This window comes from Aspergillus lucknowensis (assembly GCF_044049455.1).
Source record: "Aspergillus lucknowensis strain CBS 449.75 chromosome Unknown BJX67scaffold_9, whole genome shotgun sequence".
Classification (NCBI taxonomy): domain Eukaryota; kingdom Fungi; phylum Ascomycota; class Eurotiomycetes; order Eurotiales; family Aspergillaceae; genus Aspergillus; species Aspergillus lucknowensis.
Window position 1 is genome coordinate 511,885 of NW_027263553.1, and position 18,501 is coordinate 530,385.

Here is an 18,501-nt window from a genome sequence, read left to right on the forward strand (position 1 = left end):
TCGCGTCGGAACCGACTCAGATCGTCATCCAAAACGATGCCAATTGGCCAGTTAAAGGTGATAACGTTTTAAATCCCGCTCAGCGTGCCCCAGTGGGTCGTTGTGGCTCTTCGACGTCCTATCAAGCTGGCCCCTGGCAGCCACAGCATCGTATCCGGCTTTCCCCCTCAATCCAGACCGAGGCCTTCCAAGATTGACGACACTGTGGGGGACTCTGGGGAAAGCTGTGGAATGCGGAGAACAGAGCCCAGCGCGAAATATTTAAGCCCCCGCGTTTTTGTCGCAGACGACCTCTGACCTCTCTCAATCGCAACTCCTGCTACACACACGCAATCGACAATGGCGCAAACCTCCGATTCAGACCTCGAGAAGCCCGGCGCCACCGCGCTCGAGCACGGAAATGGCAACGACACCCCGCTCGGAGAGGATGGGCCGAAGGGTGCACTGGGGCTGGAGGCAGCGCCCGAGTTCTCGCAGGAGATGCAGAAGCGCGTTCTGCGGAAGATGGACCTGCGGTTGATTCCAATGCTTGCCCTTCTTTACTTGCTTGCGTTTTTGGACCGTGGGAATATCGGCAATGCGAAGATCGAGGGCATGTTGGATGATTTGCATATGTCGGGGCAGGAGTATAACTGGTGCTGTATGAACCCGGGGATTGGGGTTGAGGACTTGATGGGCTAGGCTGACACGGACAGTGACGGTGTTCTTCTTCACTTATGTTGCGTTCGAACTGCCGAGCAACCTGCTGCTGAAGAAGCTGAGACCCTCGAGGCTGCTGCCGTCGTTGATGGTGGCCTGGGGGATTGTCATGGTATGAACGACGCCTCTGTACACATTGGGACGGGCTAACGGCGCAGACATTGATGGGAATTGTGACAAATTACCACGGACTCCTCATTTCCCGCCTCTTCCTCGGTGTCGCAGGCAAGAATCTCAAGCTTCAACCTTGTGGCCGCTGCTAACAACGACGCAGAGGCTGGTCTCTATCCCGGAATCGCATACTATATCACCCTCTGGTACCCCCGTCATTTGGCCCAATACCGTCAAGCCATGTTCTTCAGTGCGGCAAGTATCGCGGGTGCCTTTTCGGGAATCCTCGCCTTTGCTATTGCTGTACGTCGAGCCGTCCGCCTGTCTCTGACTTTGCTGACGGGCTAGAAAATGGACGGCGTCGGTAACTACGCCGGCTGGCGCTGGATCTTCATCCTCGAGGGGATCCTAACTGTCCTCGTCGGGGCCATTGCGCCATTTATGATGCACGATTTCCCCGAGACCGCGAAGTTCCTGACAGATGAGGAACGCCGCTATGTTATCCATACTCTCCGCTCGCAAACGGCCGGACATGATCTCTCTCGGGAGGGTGTAGTCGAAGAACAGGCCAAATTCCGCATGAAATACGTCTTCGATGCGTTGACCGATTGGCAGATCTACGTCGGTCTATTCAGTATGTTCCCCCTACCTCGTCCCTCAAGCCGAAATCTAACGCGTGCAGTGTACTGGGGCATAACCTGCCCTCTCTACGGCATCTCCTTCTTTCTGCCCTCCATCATCCAGGACCTTGGCTACACATCTTCCACGGCGCAGCTGCTCACCGTCCCGATCTACACCACTGCCGCTGTCGTCGCAGTCTTCGGTGCCTGGATGTCCGATCGATACAAGAAGCGCTCGCCCTTCATCCTGTTCTTCATGTCGCTGATCGCAATCGGGTTCATTATCGTCATTGCGTCGTCGGATCGCGGTGTGCCTGGTGTTGTGTATTTCGGGGTGTTTGTAGCTGTTGTTGGTGAGTCCTCCCCCCCTCTGTCTATGAAATAAAGAGGAGAGTACTGATACACCGTCGTCAAGGAATCTACCCTGCCTTCCCCGGTAACGTCACCTGGATCAGTTCCAACCTCGCGGGAGACTATAAGCGTGCTGCGGGAATGGCGCTGCATATTGGTCTCGGTAATCTGGCTGGAGGTACAGCACCATTCCCGTGTCCTTCCCGTATGCTGCTACACTTGCTAATGCGTCTACAGCAATGGCGTCGAACTTCTACCGCTCGAAAGACGCACCAAAGTACGTCCTGGGCCACGCCCTGGAGCTGGGATTCTGTGTCGCCGGTATCATCGCTGTGCTTATCCTGCGGTTCTCGTACCAGGGCATCAATAGGAAGCGCGACCACATTGATCTCACGCGGTATGATGCGTATGAGATGGCGAAGATGGGTGATCGGTCACCACTGTTCAGGTATATGCTGTGATCTGTGGACCAGGACAGATAGCTACGGCTGTAGTTCTAGAGGCTATGGCTCAAATACGAAGACCATTTGGTTTATATCGAGTAAAGCGCAAGTAAAGGGTAACAACTACGCAAGACCATGGTCCTCCTTGATCAGATCGGCGGCCCTCTCCGCAACAGCGTACACACTGCTCACGATATTCCCGCTGACATTGTTCGGGAAGATCGAGGCATCGACAACACGAAGCCCCTGGGCACCCTTCACGTGCAATCTGGAGTCCAACGCGTCTCCTAGAGCCACAGAGCCGCAGATGTGATACTCCCCGGCGACGGTTCTGCGGACCGCTTCCTTGGCTTGCTCGAGATCCTGTAGGTCGATCGACGGATCCGGGAAGGACCGGCCGCCGATAGACTGTTTCACTGGTCCGGCCTTGCTCACTTGGTCTACCCAGCGAGTAAATGCAGCAAGCAGGGTCACGTCGGCTTCGTGGCTGATGTAGTTCGGGTTGATGACCGGGGGCGTTGATGGGTCTGTAGGGTTAGTTGGGCTTTGGATCCAGATTTCATGGAGGCTCACCGCTGCTTTGGATGTGGATATGCCCTCGTGAGACTGGATACTGCAGACAAAGGGCGGCAGTGATCCCAACCGCGTTTCCAGGCGGCGGCGGCGCGAATAACTTGGCCTGGTGCTCGACTCCGGTGTTTGGATCTACCGTCCCGGCCAACAAGACCACCTGCATGTTAGCAGAAATATCGCTCTGTAGGTGCGCAACAATCTGCTCGAGTTGCGTTGCATGAAACTCGCTGGTGGGCTTCGTGGCCCGAATGCTCTGGACGACCTCCGCCAGCTCGGTCTCTGACAGGATCTTCTTCGCCGGGAAGAAGCCCTGCGTGCTTCCGACAGAGCTCAGCGGTCCGCCTCCGGTCTCGACGTATTCCTTCACCACTGCCTGCATTGCCTCTGGAGCCTGGTACAAGGTGTCCAGGGTCATCACCCCAGGCTGGGCCTCGTAGAGAACAAGTGTGACTGTGTGGTCCTGGACGTTGGATCCGACGGCTGGATTTTCGATCCTCACTTCGACGCCGGCTGCTTCGAGGACCTTGGAATCACCGATGCCAGAAAGCTCCAGGATTTGAGGGGATTGGATAGTGCCACTGGAGACGATGACCTCGCGTTTTGCCGAGACCTGGTACTCCTGGCCCAGGACGGTGATGCTGACGCCGGTCGCGCGATTGCCATCCAGAATCACTTTGTTCACTCGGGCCTCAGTCAGGAGCTTCAGGTTTGGCCGCAACTTATTTGCCTCGTAGTAGTCCCGGCCGGCGTAGCTTCGCTTGCCTCGATTAGGGCCTGTCCGGGCTACCGTCCCCAGAGTGTGGTAGAACCCGACGTGATCTCCACTCCACGCGTCAACAGGCTTATTGGGAATACCTGTGGTCTCGGCCGCAGCCTTCACAAAGTCAGACTCAATGGGGAGATGGGCCGTGTTGAAGGTGGTGTGAATGGGGCCAGTGGTGCCGTGGTTCTCCTGGACGAGAGGCGATGCGGCCTCGACAACTGCTGGATCCATGGGTTCTAATGTCTGATGCTTTTGCAGGTATTTCTTCATCGTACTCGCCGACCAGTCGTCATCCCCCGCCAGAGCAGCCCAGTCGTCGTAGTCCTGCAGCGAACCGCGCACGTACATCAGGTAGTTGATGGCACTCGAGCCCCCGAGCACCTTCCCGCGAGGGATATGGTGAATCCTTCCCATATTCGCACTTTGAGGGGTGGAGTATAGACACCAGTCGTATTCTGGATTCTCGAAAGTCTGCATGAACGATGTCGGGGTGTCGATGATGGGATCATCGATCTTGTACTTGCCAGCCTCGACAATGCCAACCGTGACATTCGGGTCTTCGCTCAGTCGGGCGGCGACTACGCAGCCGGCTGTACCTCCCCCGCAGACAATGAAGTCGAAGGAGGTTTGGGTGAATTCTTCGACTGAGGACACGGGGGAGTCGGCATGGCTGTTGGTTTCGTTCTGAGCCATCGCGAAAACGCCTGCAAGATAGGGCGCTTGAATTAAAAAGAACTGGAGAGACCACCAAAACAATTACCTTCAGCTGACAGGACGAACAATGGCCTGTTTTAAATACTGATTCCAGGCGTCCCGCGGTTCAGCTCTTGACAGGCGTGCGGGGGTATTACGGGCATGTCAGCGCGGCAAAGTCATCGATATCAGGAATGGAGTAGTTCAATCTTCCAACTGTATTAGGATTGGCCGGCATTATTACTCCTCCACCACCACCTCCTAATATCACTTGTATTGCTTAAAGCATTTCTTTATTTCGATTTACATATTTAATTGTTTCTTCCTAATAGGGGACATTATAAAGACCTTTGATTGCCTGCCCGTGGCTCATACAAAGCTACAGTGCGGGATTAATGTCGGTAAGATAGAGGCTGCAAATGCTCCGGCTAGACCAATTGATTCAATGACCTTCCTTCAGGCCCCCGAACCGAAGCCTCAGCTGACTCGTGCTGGATGATTGACTCGGTTGCAATCAAGGAGGTGGAACCATGAGGAGGCCGATGCGCTGACATCCTACGTGGCTGTGCTCTGGGGCACCAACACTCAGCAGAACTCGCAGCGAGCGCGACAGCTTCTCACATGGCGGCCAAGGGGAAAGCAGTTGGAGGAGGACATCCCAGAGACTGTGAAGTCCGAGGCTGCCAGACTGGGGGAGCTGTAGCTGCTATCGTCATTGCATGTCCCGTCTCTTCTTTCCCTGTCTCTTCAGCGACACTCTCGCTGTAACTGACGTGGGAAAATAGTCTGCAATCCACGCACATCCTATTCCTAAATTTAGTCTACCTGTCCCTGTCCCCTGTTCTTGCGAAAGTGCAGAGTGGTGGCCTGAGACAAGGTTGGAGCGAAGGACCTCTTATCTCGATCGTTGACCCCTTAGAGTCCCATCTCTAGAGCCAGTTCCCGTAGCCTTTGCTTTTGATCCTCCGTAGTAAGCGAGCGGACTGCAAATTCAAGGCTTGCCCCGTGCTGCACAAGTAACCCCGCGATCTCGCTGGAACTCTCCTGGACGGCCCAGTACAGGAGGGCTCTACCTTCTTCGTCCTGATCGTTCGGGTCGACCTGACATTCCTCGAACAGATATCGCACTAGATGCACATGGCCGAATTTGATTGCGTCTATCATGTTTCTGGCTGCAAGTTCAGGGTATGCCCCATGTCGGAGAAGTAACGCGACGACCTCACGCTCTTCCTCCGCCACGGCCCAGGACAGGGGAGGATACCCGAAGTCATCCAGCTCATTTGGATCCAGCTGGCATTCCTCGACGAAATACCGCACGATGTGCGCTTGACCAAATTTCGCTGCAGTGCCGAGGACAGTGCTACCGCCATATTCATGGCGATCGAATGCGCCGTCGTACATCGGAGGATCATAGCACGTGTACACATGGATATTGGCTCCAACTTGCAGCAGACGTCGGACCATTTCCAGCTTGCCGCACTCTATCGCAGTGAAGAGTGGATTATCACGCGTACAGTTGATGTCGATCCGGGGCACGGACAGGAGCAGCTCAAAGATCGCCGTTTGGTCTTTGCGAATGGCAGTTGCGAGCGTTGACTCATGACCATCTGACCCGTTCGGGTTCACCCCGTACTCAAGGAGAATTCGCACGATCCCCTCATGGCCACCGTAGATTGCTTCGGTGATGGCGGGGGGCTCTCGCTCTGTTCGCAGCAGGGTGCGCGGGTCGTCCCACTCCCACCAGTAATCTGGCTCGGTGATGGAGTCGTCGAAATCGAGATGCTCGGATGCCGCCTCAAGGGCTAGTCTGAGGGTGCGCTCGTGGCCATTGCGGATTGCCCAGCGCGCGGCGGAGCTTTCGTGGCGTTCAGCGTTGAATTTGTAGAGGAGGGGGTTGACCAGCTCGTAGAAGGCTCGATTGAGCTGGGAGAATGCGTTCAGGTCGCCTTGACTCTGCAGCTCCTCTACTATCAGGAGCAGGACTTCGAGGGGCAGCTTCGGAGAGGACATTGTGCGGAACAAAAGACCTTTCTGGATAGCGGCAGGACACGTGTACCGTAATCAATCACCTTGCTGCTGCCTGCGCTGCCCGATGATGAAATACACGGCCGTATCCACTTTGCTTTTCCTCTTTACGGGAATGTGAAGCCTATCTCACGGGCCCGAAAGGTATAAGCATCGCTCGATAGCCCACTGAGGAATTTAAATCCTTCGTCCTTCCGAGATAACCCGACGCCATGATCCCAGATTTGGACCTCTGCGTCGACAACGAGGGACGCGGGTATACGCCATTCTATTACCTGATTACTGCAAAACAATTAAGACCATCATCCCTAGAGTCATTCCATCGTTTCATCGACTTGCCGCCTGAGATCCATCTTCAAATCTTGCAATGCTGCGACACTGCAACTCTCTTCCGGCTGATGCATACCTCCTCCTATCTCCGCCGAGAAAGCTCAAAGTTGTTCTGGGAGCAGTTGGAGAAGTTGTGGTACCATTGTGATCACTATACCGTGAACGACCCCGAGGCGGGCTGCACCGGTCTCGTCAGATACAGCCGCCATTTCACCCGCCATATTCGTCAACTCGAGGTTACTTTGAGCCGGATGCGGTGGAGATTCGCCGACAAGAGCAAAGGGAGCAGGGGTGCCACCGTACAGATACTCCAAATGTTATGGCGCCTTGTACAAGACCTCTTCCCCTCGGTCCAGAAGGTGGTTTTGACGGGGTGCCAGCCATTCAGAAAAGAACGACTAGCTGATAGCGAGCACGGTGAGCAAGACTTGCTTACTGCCGTTGTTGAGCTGTGTCCGCCGCATATATCATGCTTTGTCGCCTTCGATCTTCACATACATCCTCACCTGTGCAGACTGTGGCGCCTTGCACCGGGACGCTCATGGCGTATCGTCGAGGAGAGCTGGGCTCTAAACAGAGTAGTCATACCGTACTCCAAATTCCCGGATGGGTCCCTGGGTGACTTTCTGTCCATGAAGCGAAAGCTCTCGTTCTACCATCTCACCCGTTGGGGTATTGACTGGTTGATATCCGAAACGTACGCGCAGTATCAGGATGGCGCCAAGTTTGAGTGCCCAGCCCCAGACTGCACTGAGAAGTTTACAGAGGAAGCTCAGTGGAGGCAGCATATATTTTGGAGCTCCCACTGGTGCCCTGGGAATGGCAGGCAGGCAGTCGCCTTGCCCTACCACTCGAACACGCCCGATGATGTGAGGGCAGCCCTAAACGAAAGGAAACAGCGCCTTGAAGAAATAAGAGCTTCTGTCCAGCTCATCTGGCACAAGCTAAAAGATCAATGCGAAGAGCACCCAGCCGATTTCGAAAAGTCGTTTTGCAACCAGATGATGGAGCACAAGGTCCTCGATGCAGATGAACCTACTCCGGGTGACTCTCAGTTGTACCTCTTCGGGTTCTCTCTGTTTGACCGTACCCATTACCTCTACACTGGCATGCCCTTGGAAGGATACTAGCGGCCCTGCAATTAATACTTTTGTGGTATTTGAGCTTCAGTATCATCCCAATAGGCAGACCATTTGCCACCGCTGAAATCCACTTTTACTAGGCCAGCGGCATCCGATCGAGCTCATGTCTTCCATAAACGGGCGGACTGTCGCAGAGCTCCTGGCTAGACATGAAGGTCTCTTCCCCCACTAGCGCGTCGTCTGCTGCCATATAGATATAAATGGGAACCGTTTGCGTAACCTATGTTGACATCATCAGTTCGATTCGGTAGAGCAATTACTAGAGAGACATACCTCGACTACATGGCCAGTATTATCACGGAACAGACCCTCCACAACAACTGAATGCGAGATGTTGATACTCTTCGACCGGAAGCTCTGAGAGCACGCGTCGGCCACCCTCGGCAGACGGACGGGAAGGCTCATCTGCCAGCCGTCAACCGCATCTCCACCGTACGTTATCCGCTCATGTCCAGACTCGTAGCTCTCTTCGACGATCAGATGCTCCGCACTCGATGTGATAAAATACGTATTATACCGCACGGTTTCAGCCGCAGTTGCCGCGAACGACAGTTTGTGCTTTTCGAGAACTCGGACGGCCACGCTCAGCGGGGTAACGTCTTTGCGAAGAGGGAGAAACCAGCATTCAACTGGGAATGTGCTGCCGGAGCGTATGAACGTGTCCGGAATTGAGAAGTGGTAGTGGATGTTCTGAGGAGAGGTCCCTTCGATAGTCTGGGGCGTATCAGTATACAAATTCGAAGGGAGACGAAGGATCTTACATTTGATGACAACTCTCTCGGATTTGGCTGTGGAACGCGGTAAATCCTAACTGGCTTCCCGAGGATAATAGCCCTCCTTAGGGGTCTCTGGATAATTATTTCAAGGCGATAAGAATGATATTCATGCCCCGGCCCTGTGAGTGTCTCGCACACTGTGCCCATTAGTGGAATTTCAAAGGGAAACTCATGCTCCCCTGACTCTAATATGAAAGAGGTGAGCGTTTCCGGCCCTGGTTTTGGCTGTACGAGTGTCTGGGTCTTCTCGAACGTCATTTCTTTATGGAGGTTTGCGATCAAGATGCCATATCGCGGGCTGTGTTTATGGAATCAGGTTAGTAAGGAGCGGCCTACACCAAAACTTGGGCTGTTGGACGCACGTTCGCATTGTGCCGACTAGACGGGCTTTGATACCCTTGAAGCATGCAGGTCGGGTGAGAGTGAGGCAGAATTTGCCGGTAATCGAAGCCGGCAGCTCATTCTGATGCGTGAATGGGAGGAAAATCGTCTCGTGGTCGAGTCTTGACAGAAGTCAGTACGAGACCTGGACAGGAGCTGGGCAAGGTGTACATACTGTATGTCATAGTTTAGGACCTCCTTTCGAAACATTGTGAAAGCAACAATCGGGGTGATAACGCAGAATCTTGATACCAAATGGCATTAACACCAGGGACCTCGTTACATTCTTTATACTGGCTGCCATGGCGGGTTGGCGGACCTTCCCGAAATGGAAGTGCTGCGACGTTTACCTAGATAGTCTTAGGGCCGCGGGTGGTTTTCCATTTATGGACAGCGAAGACGATTAGTCATGGCGGACCTTCCTCTTTGACTCCCACGACGCCGCTCCCCACGATTTCCTTTCGTTCACAGCTCCAACAAAGTTCTCTTCAGAGGTCTGCTCATGGAGTTAACCTTTTTTGTTGGAAATGATGGGAGGTCCCCGAAACGGCTTCAATCACATCGAGCCTGTTCCTCGTGTCGTCAGAAGAAGGTGCGGAGGCTGAGCTCCTTTTATCAAAACGTGGCTGACGATAGTAGAAACGATGCCTTCATCAGCTACCCGGGCTGATTGAGAGATCGATACGGAGTAGCCCCTTACAATCTCAATCGCCGTCTGCACAGACGGGGCGGTATACCCCGCCGCACGAGGGCGCGGGGTGGCACAATTCAAAAGAAGAACCTGGCCGTCGTTTCGTCTGCGATACGAATCCGGTTGTAGCCCTTCTTGAAGATCAAGAATCTGGGCTCCAGAAGCGGCGAAAAGGTGATGTAGGAGCTTGGTTGAGCTCCAAACAATGCGACGAGGCATTCCCTGCGTCGCCGGAGAGCGAGTCGCGTAATCACCGCGTTATCAATGCGGCCGATTCGACGGTTTCTCTATCGGATGGCAGGCAGCCACAGCCCGAGACTCGACTGAGAGGAGGTGATGCATTTTCCTTGCCGACACCAACCAGACAAAACAATGAGCAGGATATATCCAGAAGAGAGGAGCCGCGAGTTGATCCTCCACTCTTACCTCCGGGACCCGATGTCGCTGCGCTCATCGACATATATTTTGGACGCATCCACCCTGTGTTACCGCTCCTTGACGAGGATAAGACACGTTACCAGCTTTCAGCCGGCACATTGAGCGTTCCATTGCTACAGACGATGTGCCTCTTAGCATCAAAAGACAGCAAAGCATCTTCCCACTTACGTCTTGGCTCGAATGCTCAAATGCTGTGCTCGCAAAGGTTCGCCGAGTACATATACAAAGACATTCTCAAGAACGTGCCGCGGAAAGAAGACAAACAGAGGATACTCTCGATCCAACTTCTGACGCTCCTCTCCCTCTATGAATGGGGTCCTGACGGAGCCGAAGAGTCTTCTTTGAAACTCCTCGAAGCAATACACCACTGCCACACCATAGCATTGCACCACTCGTCAGCTGCGGGAAGTTCTGCCTCAAAAGCGCTGTTCTGGTGCCTCTGGAGCCTTGATAAATGGAATGCGGCGATCAACGGACGGCCGATCATGATGAATGACTGTGACATGAGCCAGCAAGCGGGCGACGTTCTCTCACTGTTCTGCCCGACGTTTCGGCTATGGCTGCGTCTTGCTGAACATTTGCGGGACGTTATCGGGTGCTACCGACCTATTGTGGACGGGGTTGTTGAACGGGATATTGAAATTCCTAGCTTTAGGGAACTCGTTGAACAGTGCGAGGCATGGGATGTGGAGCACGGGCTTCTTGGTATGGTATCTCACATAAGAGCCAGATGAAGAGTGCTAACAGAATAGATACGTTCGAGTTCTTTTACCACGCAGTAGTAATTCTCTTCACCTATTCAGGGGGTCTCCAAGGCCGCACTCAGTCTCCAGCGTCCAGGCTCCTTCAAGAGCACTCAATCCTGACCCTGGCATCCTTATGCCGTACGAAGAATATGTGGGATTTGGCACCTATTCCCATCTCGGCGTATACACTATCCCTTGCTTTCTCCATTACTTATAAAGATTATAAGGCATCGAAACTGCAGAGTGAAGAGTCTATAGCGAAATATAACTTGAGAACGTTCCACGAATGTCTCAAAATGTTTAGCGGGACCTGGTGGAAAGCTGCCATCATGACGAGACTTGGAAAACAGGCGTTGGATAATCTTGACCGAGGTCTCTTGTCAACTCGTTCGAGGGGAGCAATTTTTGACCGGGACTCGCCACCTCTGTGTGAAAGTAGCCGAACATGGACTCCTGATATCGCTAACACGGAGCCAACAGGGCTTGAGGACCCCCAAACGTCTACTCATAGCAGCCGCATAAGTATGGCCGACGAGGACCTCATGGCACCGCTGGTAAATTCCGACTTTGATGATTTGCACGACAGCTCTTTCCTGGCGACGGCTAACCCAGAGAGCTTCGATGCCTTTCTGGATAACTTTCCGGACGTCAACTTTCCGTGCTCTACTGATCAATGTATATGGAATATACCCCCATAACCGCATTTAACTCCGTTATCGGAGGCAGCAGGCACTTACAACTACAGAGGCTGGTAAACAGGAGCTCCTTGCCGATCAGCCTACTTGAGCCTCACGCCAGTTGGCAAGGCGGATGGTGCAAGTATCAGGTCGATTTGCCTGCACAAACAATTGTCGTTTTCGGATCTATCAGAGGTGCGTGACTATTCAAACTTTATGCAGTCTAATGACTGTCCACTGGGAAAAATAGGCACCATTTCTGTCTCGGCAATCGGGACGTCAAGCAGGGCAGGTCCATCGCATCGTAGAAGCCATTCGATACATTCTGCCATTTCCTCCTTGAGAAAGCAGCGTCGTCCCTGGCAATTCATGCTGCGCGCAAGTCGAACAAAGTCAGGGTTGTCCTGCCGGGCGTAGCAGACCCGGCCTGCGTAACTTTCGCGTTGGAGCTGGGAAATCATGCCCTGTTCCTGGTTGTTGAGTAAGATAACTTTGACGGAGAGGTCATGCTGTGATGCGGTCAACAGCTCTGCCATCTACATACAGAGGGAGGCGTCTCCGTCGATGTAGATTACATGATTGCCCGGCCGGGCAACCTTGGAACCGATAGCGGCAGGGAGCCCATAGCCCATGGTTCCTAGACCACCAGACGTGACAAGACAGTGTCCACGCTTCCAGTCATAATACTTGGCCGTCCACATCTGGTGTTGACCGACGCCAGTAGTGATCGTGACTGAATTTTGCATAGAAGCTGTCTGGCGACCCAGCTCAGCAATGACTTCTCGAGGAAGGGGGTGAGGATGCTTGTGCTCAGAAAGGTTGCGCTGGAGATGATGCTCTCCCTTTAGTTGCTGTATAATCCCCAGCCATTCGGCGCGGCCTGTCCTCTTCAACCGCCGGAGGAGTATGTTTACAGTCATCGTGAGCTGCCCGAGGATGACCTGAGTGGGTTCAACGAATTTTCCCAGAAAGTCAGGACTGATGTCGAAATGGACGATGCCACCTTTGCCGTCTTTGGCTTTCTCACGAGCATTCGGGGCGAAGCCAGACGCTTTGCCCACCGCACGTTCATCCAGCCTGGCACCCATCACGAGGATAAGATCGGCGCTCTGAGCTGCATAGTTGGCACACGGCGTTCCATAGGTCCCCATCATCCCCATAGAGAGTGGATGATTATGGTCAAAACACCCTAGCCCAAGGAGTGTGGTAGCTGCAGGAATACGATACTCGTCCACCACCTGCCGCAACAGCGCCATACTTTCTTGACTGGCAACTGCACCATTCCCGGCACATATGAGCGGATGTTGTGAAGGATTTATTAGATCCGCAACATGATCTATTGCTTGCAAGTGGTCTGCGCCGCCATTGCTGATAGGATCGGGACTTGGGGCAACGGAATCCTTTTTCATACTATTGTAAGCTTCTAAAGCCCCCGAATCAAATTTCGCTTGAGCAACGTCTTTCGGAATTGAAATAAGCACTGGGCCAGGGCGGCCCTCCATTGCACGCTGAAAAGCCGAGCGAACAGCCATCGGCAGTTCCCAGATTCTCTGAACAGAGGTTGCCCACTTCGTACACGCACGGGCCAGTTCGAGGACGTTGATCTCCTGGAAAGCACCCTTGCCCTGGGATGCCGTCGGCACTTGGCCACAGATGACTATTATGGCGGTTCCGTCGAGCAGGGCATCGAGCATGGGCGTAACGGTATTTGAACTCCCTGGCCCCGAGGTTACCACACCACGCCAGGCTTTTTGCTGGTGCGGTAAGAGCCTTCTGCCATGTGTCCGACGCCCTGCTCATGGTGTACAAGGATAAATTCGATTCGCTGGGCTCGGTAAAGGCTGTCTAGTAACGGGAGAGACGCACCACCGGGGTAGCCAACTGTATTTTTCAGTGACAGGATCTTCCAATGGTCTATCGATCAGCGACATACAGACATGCTCCACGCCCTGTCTCATCAGAAACTCGCATAGGATATCACCCCCCGAAAGCCCAACGAAGTCACGGTAGTCACAGCGGCTTCCGATCTTGGGAGTATACAAAGAAGATGGACAAGTCACCCTCGCCATGCTTTCTGATCAGAAACAAGAATCCGCATAGCAGCATCTATTTCCATCCCGGACAGTTCATTAGGGTGGAGCTAAATTCTTGGTCAACCCGGGGAATCGACCTTTAAGCAAGGAGTCGAGATATGCCATAGTTCTGGATAGGCTCGCCCCCTAGCCGGAGCACAGGAGGGGTACAAGATATTTGGGCTGCCTGTTGCATCACTTAGTGGCGTGGGCGTGATCTCCTTCCGCTCCTTGATGGGAATCTAAAAGGTACGGTTGTACAGCCGATCCTCAAGTACATAAGCAGTGCTGATACCTAGAGTGTTACAGGCGAGCTGAGGTGCGTCAAGCTGGTGTGAACAGGTACGAACTCATACAGTATCAGTATCGCCCCTACCTGATCTTCACGTCCCACCCCTCCGTCTTGTCCCAGATACCGAGATGGCAAATTGTATATACCAGTACTCCGTGGTGGGAGCACTCATGAGCGGCATCTGCCAAGACGGAACGACTGCGCAAAACATACTCAAGCACGGTGACCATGGAATCGGCACCGTTCGCGGTCTCAACGGCGAGCTGGTGATCATCGACGGAGCAGCGTATCACTTCCCAGCGAACGGACCGCTGCACGTCGTTCATGCCACAGACATCATCCCATTCGCGATGGTCACCAAGTTCCAGCCCACGCTGAACAGCCATGTGCCACAAACATCCATGGCGTATCTGTTCCACTCGCTGTCCCCTCTGCTTCCCGATGAGCAGAATGTCTTTCTCTCGCTTCGACTCCGTGCGACCTTTTCGCGGGTAGTCTTTCGGGTCATTCCGGCCCAGTCCAAACCGCGAGAAACCCTGCTGGATTTGGCAAAAAGGCAGGAGATCCGGGAATGCAACCACATACAGGGTACGATGTTTGGTTTCTGGTCCCCCAGGTATACCAGTGGGTTCAGCGTCCCGGGCTTCCATCTACACTTGTTGTCCGCGGATCGTACTGTGGGTGGCCATGTCATTGACTTTGAGGCGGAGGATGGGGAGCTCGGTGCAGCAGTCGTCAGAAACTATCAGGTGGAGTTTCCTGCGTCGGATGAATTCCGCGAAGTGCCACTGGATTGCGTCACGGAGAAGGATCTGCACACTGCGGAGGGGGCTTCGGTGACTGAATAGAACTTTCCAGGATGGAATCAAGGAAGAGGCCATTGAGTTTGCACACCATATTGTTCCCCTACGCGACGACTACCATGTCCCTAACGTATTTCCCAAGCGACCCGCCATCCCAAGCGACCCGCCACCCTCACCAATTTCGATCGCTTGTTCAACGCGTTGAACTTCAAACCACCACCATGCTACTAAAAGCGCGTTTATCAAATTGAAAGTTAGTAGAGCAGGAGGGGAGTATTTAACTTGCAATATCCTATTTAAAAATCCAAGAAATTCCAAATTTTTAGCATGCAGCAACCTTTTTTAATATTTCTTGATTAATACTACATGATAGATAGAAGGGTGCCTTTTCTTAAAGCAAGCAACATGCTAATAATTATAAGCTCTCTAAAACTTAAGAGAAGACTCTAGTAGAATAGATTCTATCTAGAGATGCCTATAAAGTTCCTCCTAGACCTTTTTATATAGTAAAAATAGCTAATCTTCTTTTTTAATCTACAGAATTGACCCTCTTTTAAGTAGTTAGAAAGAACTAGGTTACAAACTTTATTAATTAATATATTGAACTAAAAACTTGATTTATTCAAAAATATAATTACTAGCATGTGAAGTACAAAAATCCTAAGCTTATAAAAGGGTGGTTTAATTAACTACAGGAGGTCTAAATAAAATATGGTATTAACAATATAAATATTTATAACTTTAATAAAACTAGCTTTATAATAGGTCTAATAGCAACTATTAAGGTAGTTACTAGATCTAAAATACCTGAGAAACCTTATTTAATTTAACCTAGAAACCATAAATAGGTTATAACAATTAAATACATCAATTTAATAGGATAGTTGGTTTCTTTATATATTATCTTTAAAGGAAAGGTTTATATCAAGAAATAGTATAAAGAACTTGCCTTGCCAATAGACTAGAAGATTAAATTAAGTCCTAATAATTAGACTATAAATAAGATAGGCCTCCAGTAGCTTTAAAAGGTCTTTATCCCTACAACTAGGAGCTATATAATTAGCTAATATTAATTGCTTATATTAGATGGCTATAAAAGTTATCTTACACCTGCTTTTAACAAAATCTATAGCAAAAATAATATTATAGCTATTTGCATGCCTCCCTATTTATTATATCTCCTACAGCCTCTTGATATTAGTTGCTTTAGGCCTTTAAAGTCTATATATAGTGGTTTAGTTAAATCAAGAATATACCCAGGATTCCACCATATTAACAAATTGGACTTTCTAAAAGCCTATCCCATGGCCTATATAACTATTTTTATGCCTTAAAATATTTAAAACAGCTTTGCTGCAGCTAGTATATAGCCATTTAATCCCTAGCAAGTCCTTAATAAGTTAAATATCATGCTTGCTATACTAACTCCACTTAGAAGCCATAATAGGGACTTTATAAGCTCCTTAATACTAGCAATATCTTATATAGTTTACTAGCTATAGAAAAAAGCATTTTTGCTTAAAAAATTGCTTAAAAATAGTTCTTAAAGCCCTCTAACATCTTCAAAAATAGCTCTACAGCAAGTTCTAAAAGGCTGCAAGATAGCTCTATACAACACTACCTATCTAGCCCAGGAAAACTACAAGCTCCATGTAGAAAATAAGAAGGCAAGGCAGAAAAGGCGTCAATCTAAATACTAGATACCTAATAATAAAGGCCTATCAATACAAGAAGGTAGAGATCTCATAGTATTAAGAAATAATCAAGAACATGAGGCAGGGGGGTCTTCAACAATATCTGCAGGTCAACCTTCTGAAGTGCCAAGACACGCTCTACCAACATGTTCAAATTACAATACTCAGGGCCATATTAGAACTAGATGCCCTGCACTTTTAGTTACCTAATTTTAATCAATATAGGCGTTGTTGGGTGGTTGTGAATTGCTTCAAGTTCTGAAAGCACGATCGAAATCAGTGGGGGGTGGCGGGTCGCTTGGGATGGCGGGTCGCTTGGGAAATACGTTACCCCGGATAGGTTATTAACACGTGTACGGAGGTGTGCACCAAAAGTGTCCGCGCGGCGCTAGTGTAATCTATGTCACACTTGTTCAATTTTACTAGTAAATTAGTAAGAAAATGGAACATGAGTATACAATACGAATTCTATTATTTTGATCCTTCAATGCCTTTAATCCTTTGTGAGAATCTTATTTTTGAAGCTATCTAGACCGCTCTTTCACGATTTTTTAAGGTTTTCTTGGTGTTTTTAACCCTTCCTGCCCTTGATGAAGTCCTTCATGCCTCTTGCGAGCTTCCAAGATCTCTTGCCTGCGATGCCTGCCTCTAGATATTATCCACTTGAACTCCGCGTTTAAATCTTTACTTTATATGGCCTTGGCCTTTGATCTGAGGTTATTACTGTGTATCTTGAGGTGCTGCTATGGACAATCTAGGACCTTATAAAGAAGGTAAAAAAGTATGGATATAGGCCTGAGGAGTCTCTATAAGTTAAGAAGAAATATTTCGAGGATAGCGCGTGCTTAGGTTGTCCCAAGGAGATTACTCTAGATATAGAGAATTCTATAATACAAAGTATTACTAAGAATCAAGCTAGGCGTGAGAAATTCTCTAAGATATTAGCTTTTAAAGCTAGTATTTCTCTAACTTCTATTCTACGAGTTCTTTATTCTTATGGCTTTAAAATTACCAAACCTTCTACTAAACCAGGCCTTACTAATATGATAAAGGCCAAGTGGCTTGAATATTGCCTATAGAACCCCTGGACTACCAAATTGCTTAAAGATCTTATCTTTACTAATAAAATGGCTATTGTTCTAGGCTACTGGCGTGGATTAGTTCAAGTATGGTATCAGGAGGGGGATTAATTTAATCCTATATATGTATAAAGGCGCTAGAAGGGCTATACAGAGTTTATGGTATGGGCTTGCTTTTTATGGGATTCAAAAGGTTCTATACATATCTACAAGCCAAAGACTACTTAACAGTGGTAGTTTGCAGATAGAGTTGTCAAGGAAATAAATATAGAACTTCAACCTATTTGCTAGTAGGAATAGGAGCTATCTACAAGCCTTAATTGGCTTTATTTACGGCCTCAAGGCAGCTGTAAGCCTCAATTTAAATAGAACAAGAAGAATAGCAAGCTTGTCCGCAAGGGCAAGGGTAGAATTAATTGGTATTAATATTAAAAGGTTTAGTTCTTTTTTATATGCAAGTCTCTTATAAAAACTAATACCTGGCTTTCTTTAGGAGGTTTTAATCCCCTACCTTTTTCCCTATATGTAATACTGCAAGCAGAATCAACCAAATACCAAGGTTCTTAAAGATAAGGCGCTAGCATATTACCACCACGCCTAGTAGTATGTGTATGACTTCTATGGGATCAATCATGTTGATAACTGGCTAGGTAATTCACCTAATCTTAACGCAATTGAACCTTGCTGGGCATGGATGAAGCAACATACAACTACCTGTGGAGCGCCTCGTGATAGGAAGACTGCTAAATCTGCCTAAATTCAGGCCTGGAATGAGCTATCATAAGAAGCTATTCAGGCCTGGATTCTCTGCTTGTTGAGGTATTGGGAAGAGATAATACGCCTGGAGGGGGGGAATAAGTATTAAGAGGGCCAGCAGGCCTGGGATTCGCGTAATTGGAAGGGCAAGTGGGTTAAGGGGCAGCTTTCAACCTGTCAAGACCTCTCTACCTTCCTAAACAAGGTATCTGTATAGCTTCATTCCTTTTTTTATGTTCTAAATGAGCACCCAAGCCAAAAAATATTGGTATGTTGCTGTGGTTACAAACTACGTACTAATTTACTAGTAAAATTGAACAAGTGTGACATAGATTACACTAGCGCC

At 50.1% G+C, this 18,501-nt stretch overlaps 8 protein-coding genes across 8 annotated transcripts; 4 read left to right on the forward strand and 4 right to left on the reverse strand.

Annotated features, from left to right (window-relative positions):
- Nucleotides 1-189: 189 nt before the first annotated feature.
- Nucleotides 190-2,267, forward strand: BJX67DRAFT_333606 (major facilitator superfamily domain-containing protein). The gene is made up of 8 exons (XM_071027548.1): nt 190-640; nt 696-811; nt 858-924; nt 974-1,113; nt 1,159-1,444; nt 1,493-1,783; nt 1,846-1,959; nt 2,019-2,267. Exons 1-8 carry the CDS (start codon nt 340-342, stop codon nt 2,240-2,242), a joined length of 1,539 nt encoding a protein of 512 aa, XP_070888582.1. The 5' UTR covers nt 190-339; the 3' UTR covers nt 2,243-2,267.
- BJX67DRAFT_333608 (GMC family oxidoreductase) lies at nt 2,019-4,511 on the reverse strand. The gene is made up of 2 exons (XM_071027549.1): nt 2,798-4,511; nt 2,019-2,751 (listed from the first exon to the last, which is right to left on the reverse strand). Exons 1-2 carry the CDS (start codon nt 4,251-4,253, stop codon nt 2,348-2,350), a joined length of 1,860 nt encoding a protein of 619 aa, XP_070888583.1. The 5' UTR covers nt 4,254-4,511; the 3' UTR covers nt 2,019-2,347.
- A 42-nt stretch (nt 4,512-4,553) lies between these two features.
- On the reverse strand, nt 4,554-6,402 carry BJX67DRAFT_347680 (ankyrin repeat domain-containing protein). The gene has a single exon (XM_071028565.1). It carries the CDS (start codon nt 6,261-6,263, stop codon nt 5,169-5,171), a length of 1,095 nt encoding a protein of 364 aa, XP_070888584.1. The 5' UTR covers nt 6,264-6,402; the 3' UTR covers nt 4,554-5,168.
- On the forward strand, nt 6,398-8,011 carry BJX67DRAFT_347681 (F-box protein). Its single transcript, XM_071028566.1, has one exon. The coding sequence runs from the start codon at nt 6,491-6,493 to the stop codon at nt 7,736-7,738; it is 1,248 nt and encodes a 415-aa protein (XP_070888585.1). The 5' UTR covers nt 6,398-6,490; the 3' UTR covers nt 7,739-8,011.
- Nucleotides 7,827-9,117, reverse strand: BJX67DRAFT_392116 (uncharacterized protein; the record flags this gene model as incomplete). The annotated part of the gene is made up of 5 exons (XM_071034894.1): nt 7,827-7,970; nt 8,024-8,464; nt 8,512-8,824; nt 8,889-9,029; nt 9,083-9,117. 5 exons carry the CDS (start codon nt 9,115-9,117, stop codon nt 7,827-7,829), a joined length of 1,074 nt encoding a protein of 357 aa, XP_070888586.1.
- Nucleotides 9,118-9,409: 292 nt separating this feature from the next.
- Nucleotides 9,410-11,480, forward strand: BJX67DRAFT_379156 (fungal specific transcription factor domain-containing protein; the record flags this gene model as incomplete). The annotated part of the gene is made up of 3 exons (XM_071032512.1): nt 9,410-9,499; nt 9,547-10,741; nt 10,789-11,480. The coding sequence occupies 3 exons, from the start codon at nt 9,410-9,412 to the stop codon at nt 11,478-11,480; spliced, it is 1,977 nt and encodes a 658-aa protein (XP_070888587.1).
- A 98-nt stretch (nt 11,481-11,578) lies between these two features.
- BJX67DRAFT_392117 (thiamine pyrophosphate-binding protein) lies at nt 11,579-13,153 on the reverse strand (the record flags this gene model as incomplete). The annotated part of the gene is made up of 2 exons (XM_071034895.1): nt 11,579-11,995; nt 12,035-13,153. 2 exons carry the CDS (start codon nt 13,151-13,153, stop codon nt 11,663-11,665), a joined length of 1,452 nt encoding a protein of 483 aa, XP_070888588.1. The 3' UTR covers nt 11,579-11,662.
- A 610-nt stretch (nt 13,154-13,763) lies between these two features.
- Nucleotides 13,764-14,942, forward strand: BJX67DRAFT_333626 (acetolactate decarboxylase). Its single transcript, XM_071027550.1, has 2 exons — nt 13,764-13,780; nt 13,841-14,942. Exon 2 carries the CDS (start codon nt 13,952-13,954, stop codon nt 14,669-14,671), a length of 720 nt encoding a protein of 239 aa, XP_070888589.1. The 5' UTR covers nt 13,764-13,780; nt 13,841-13,951; the 3' UTR covers nt 14,672-14,942.
- Nucleotides 14,943-18,501: the final 3,559 nt, after the last annotated feature.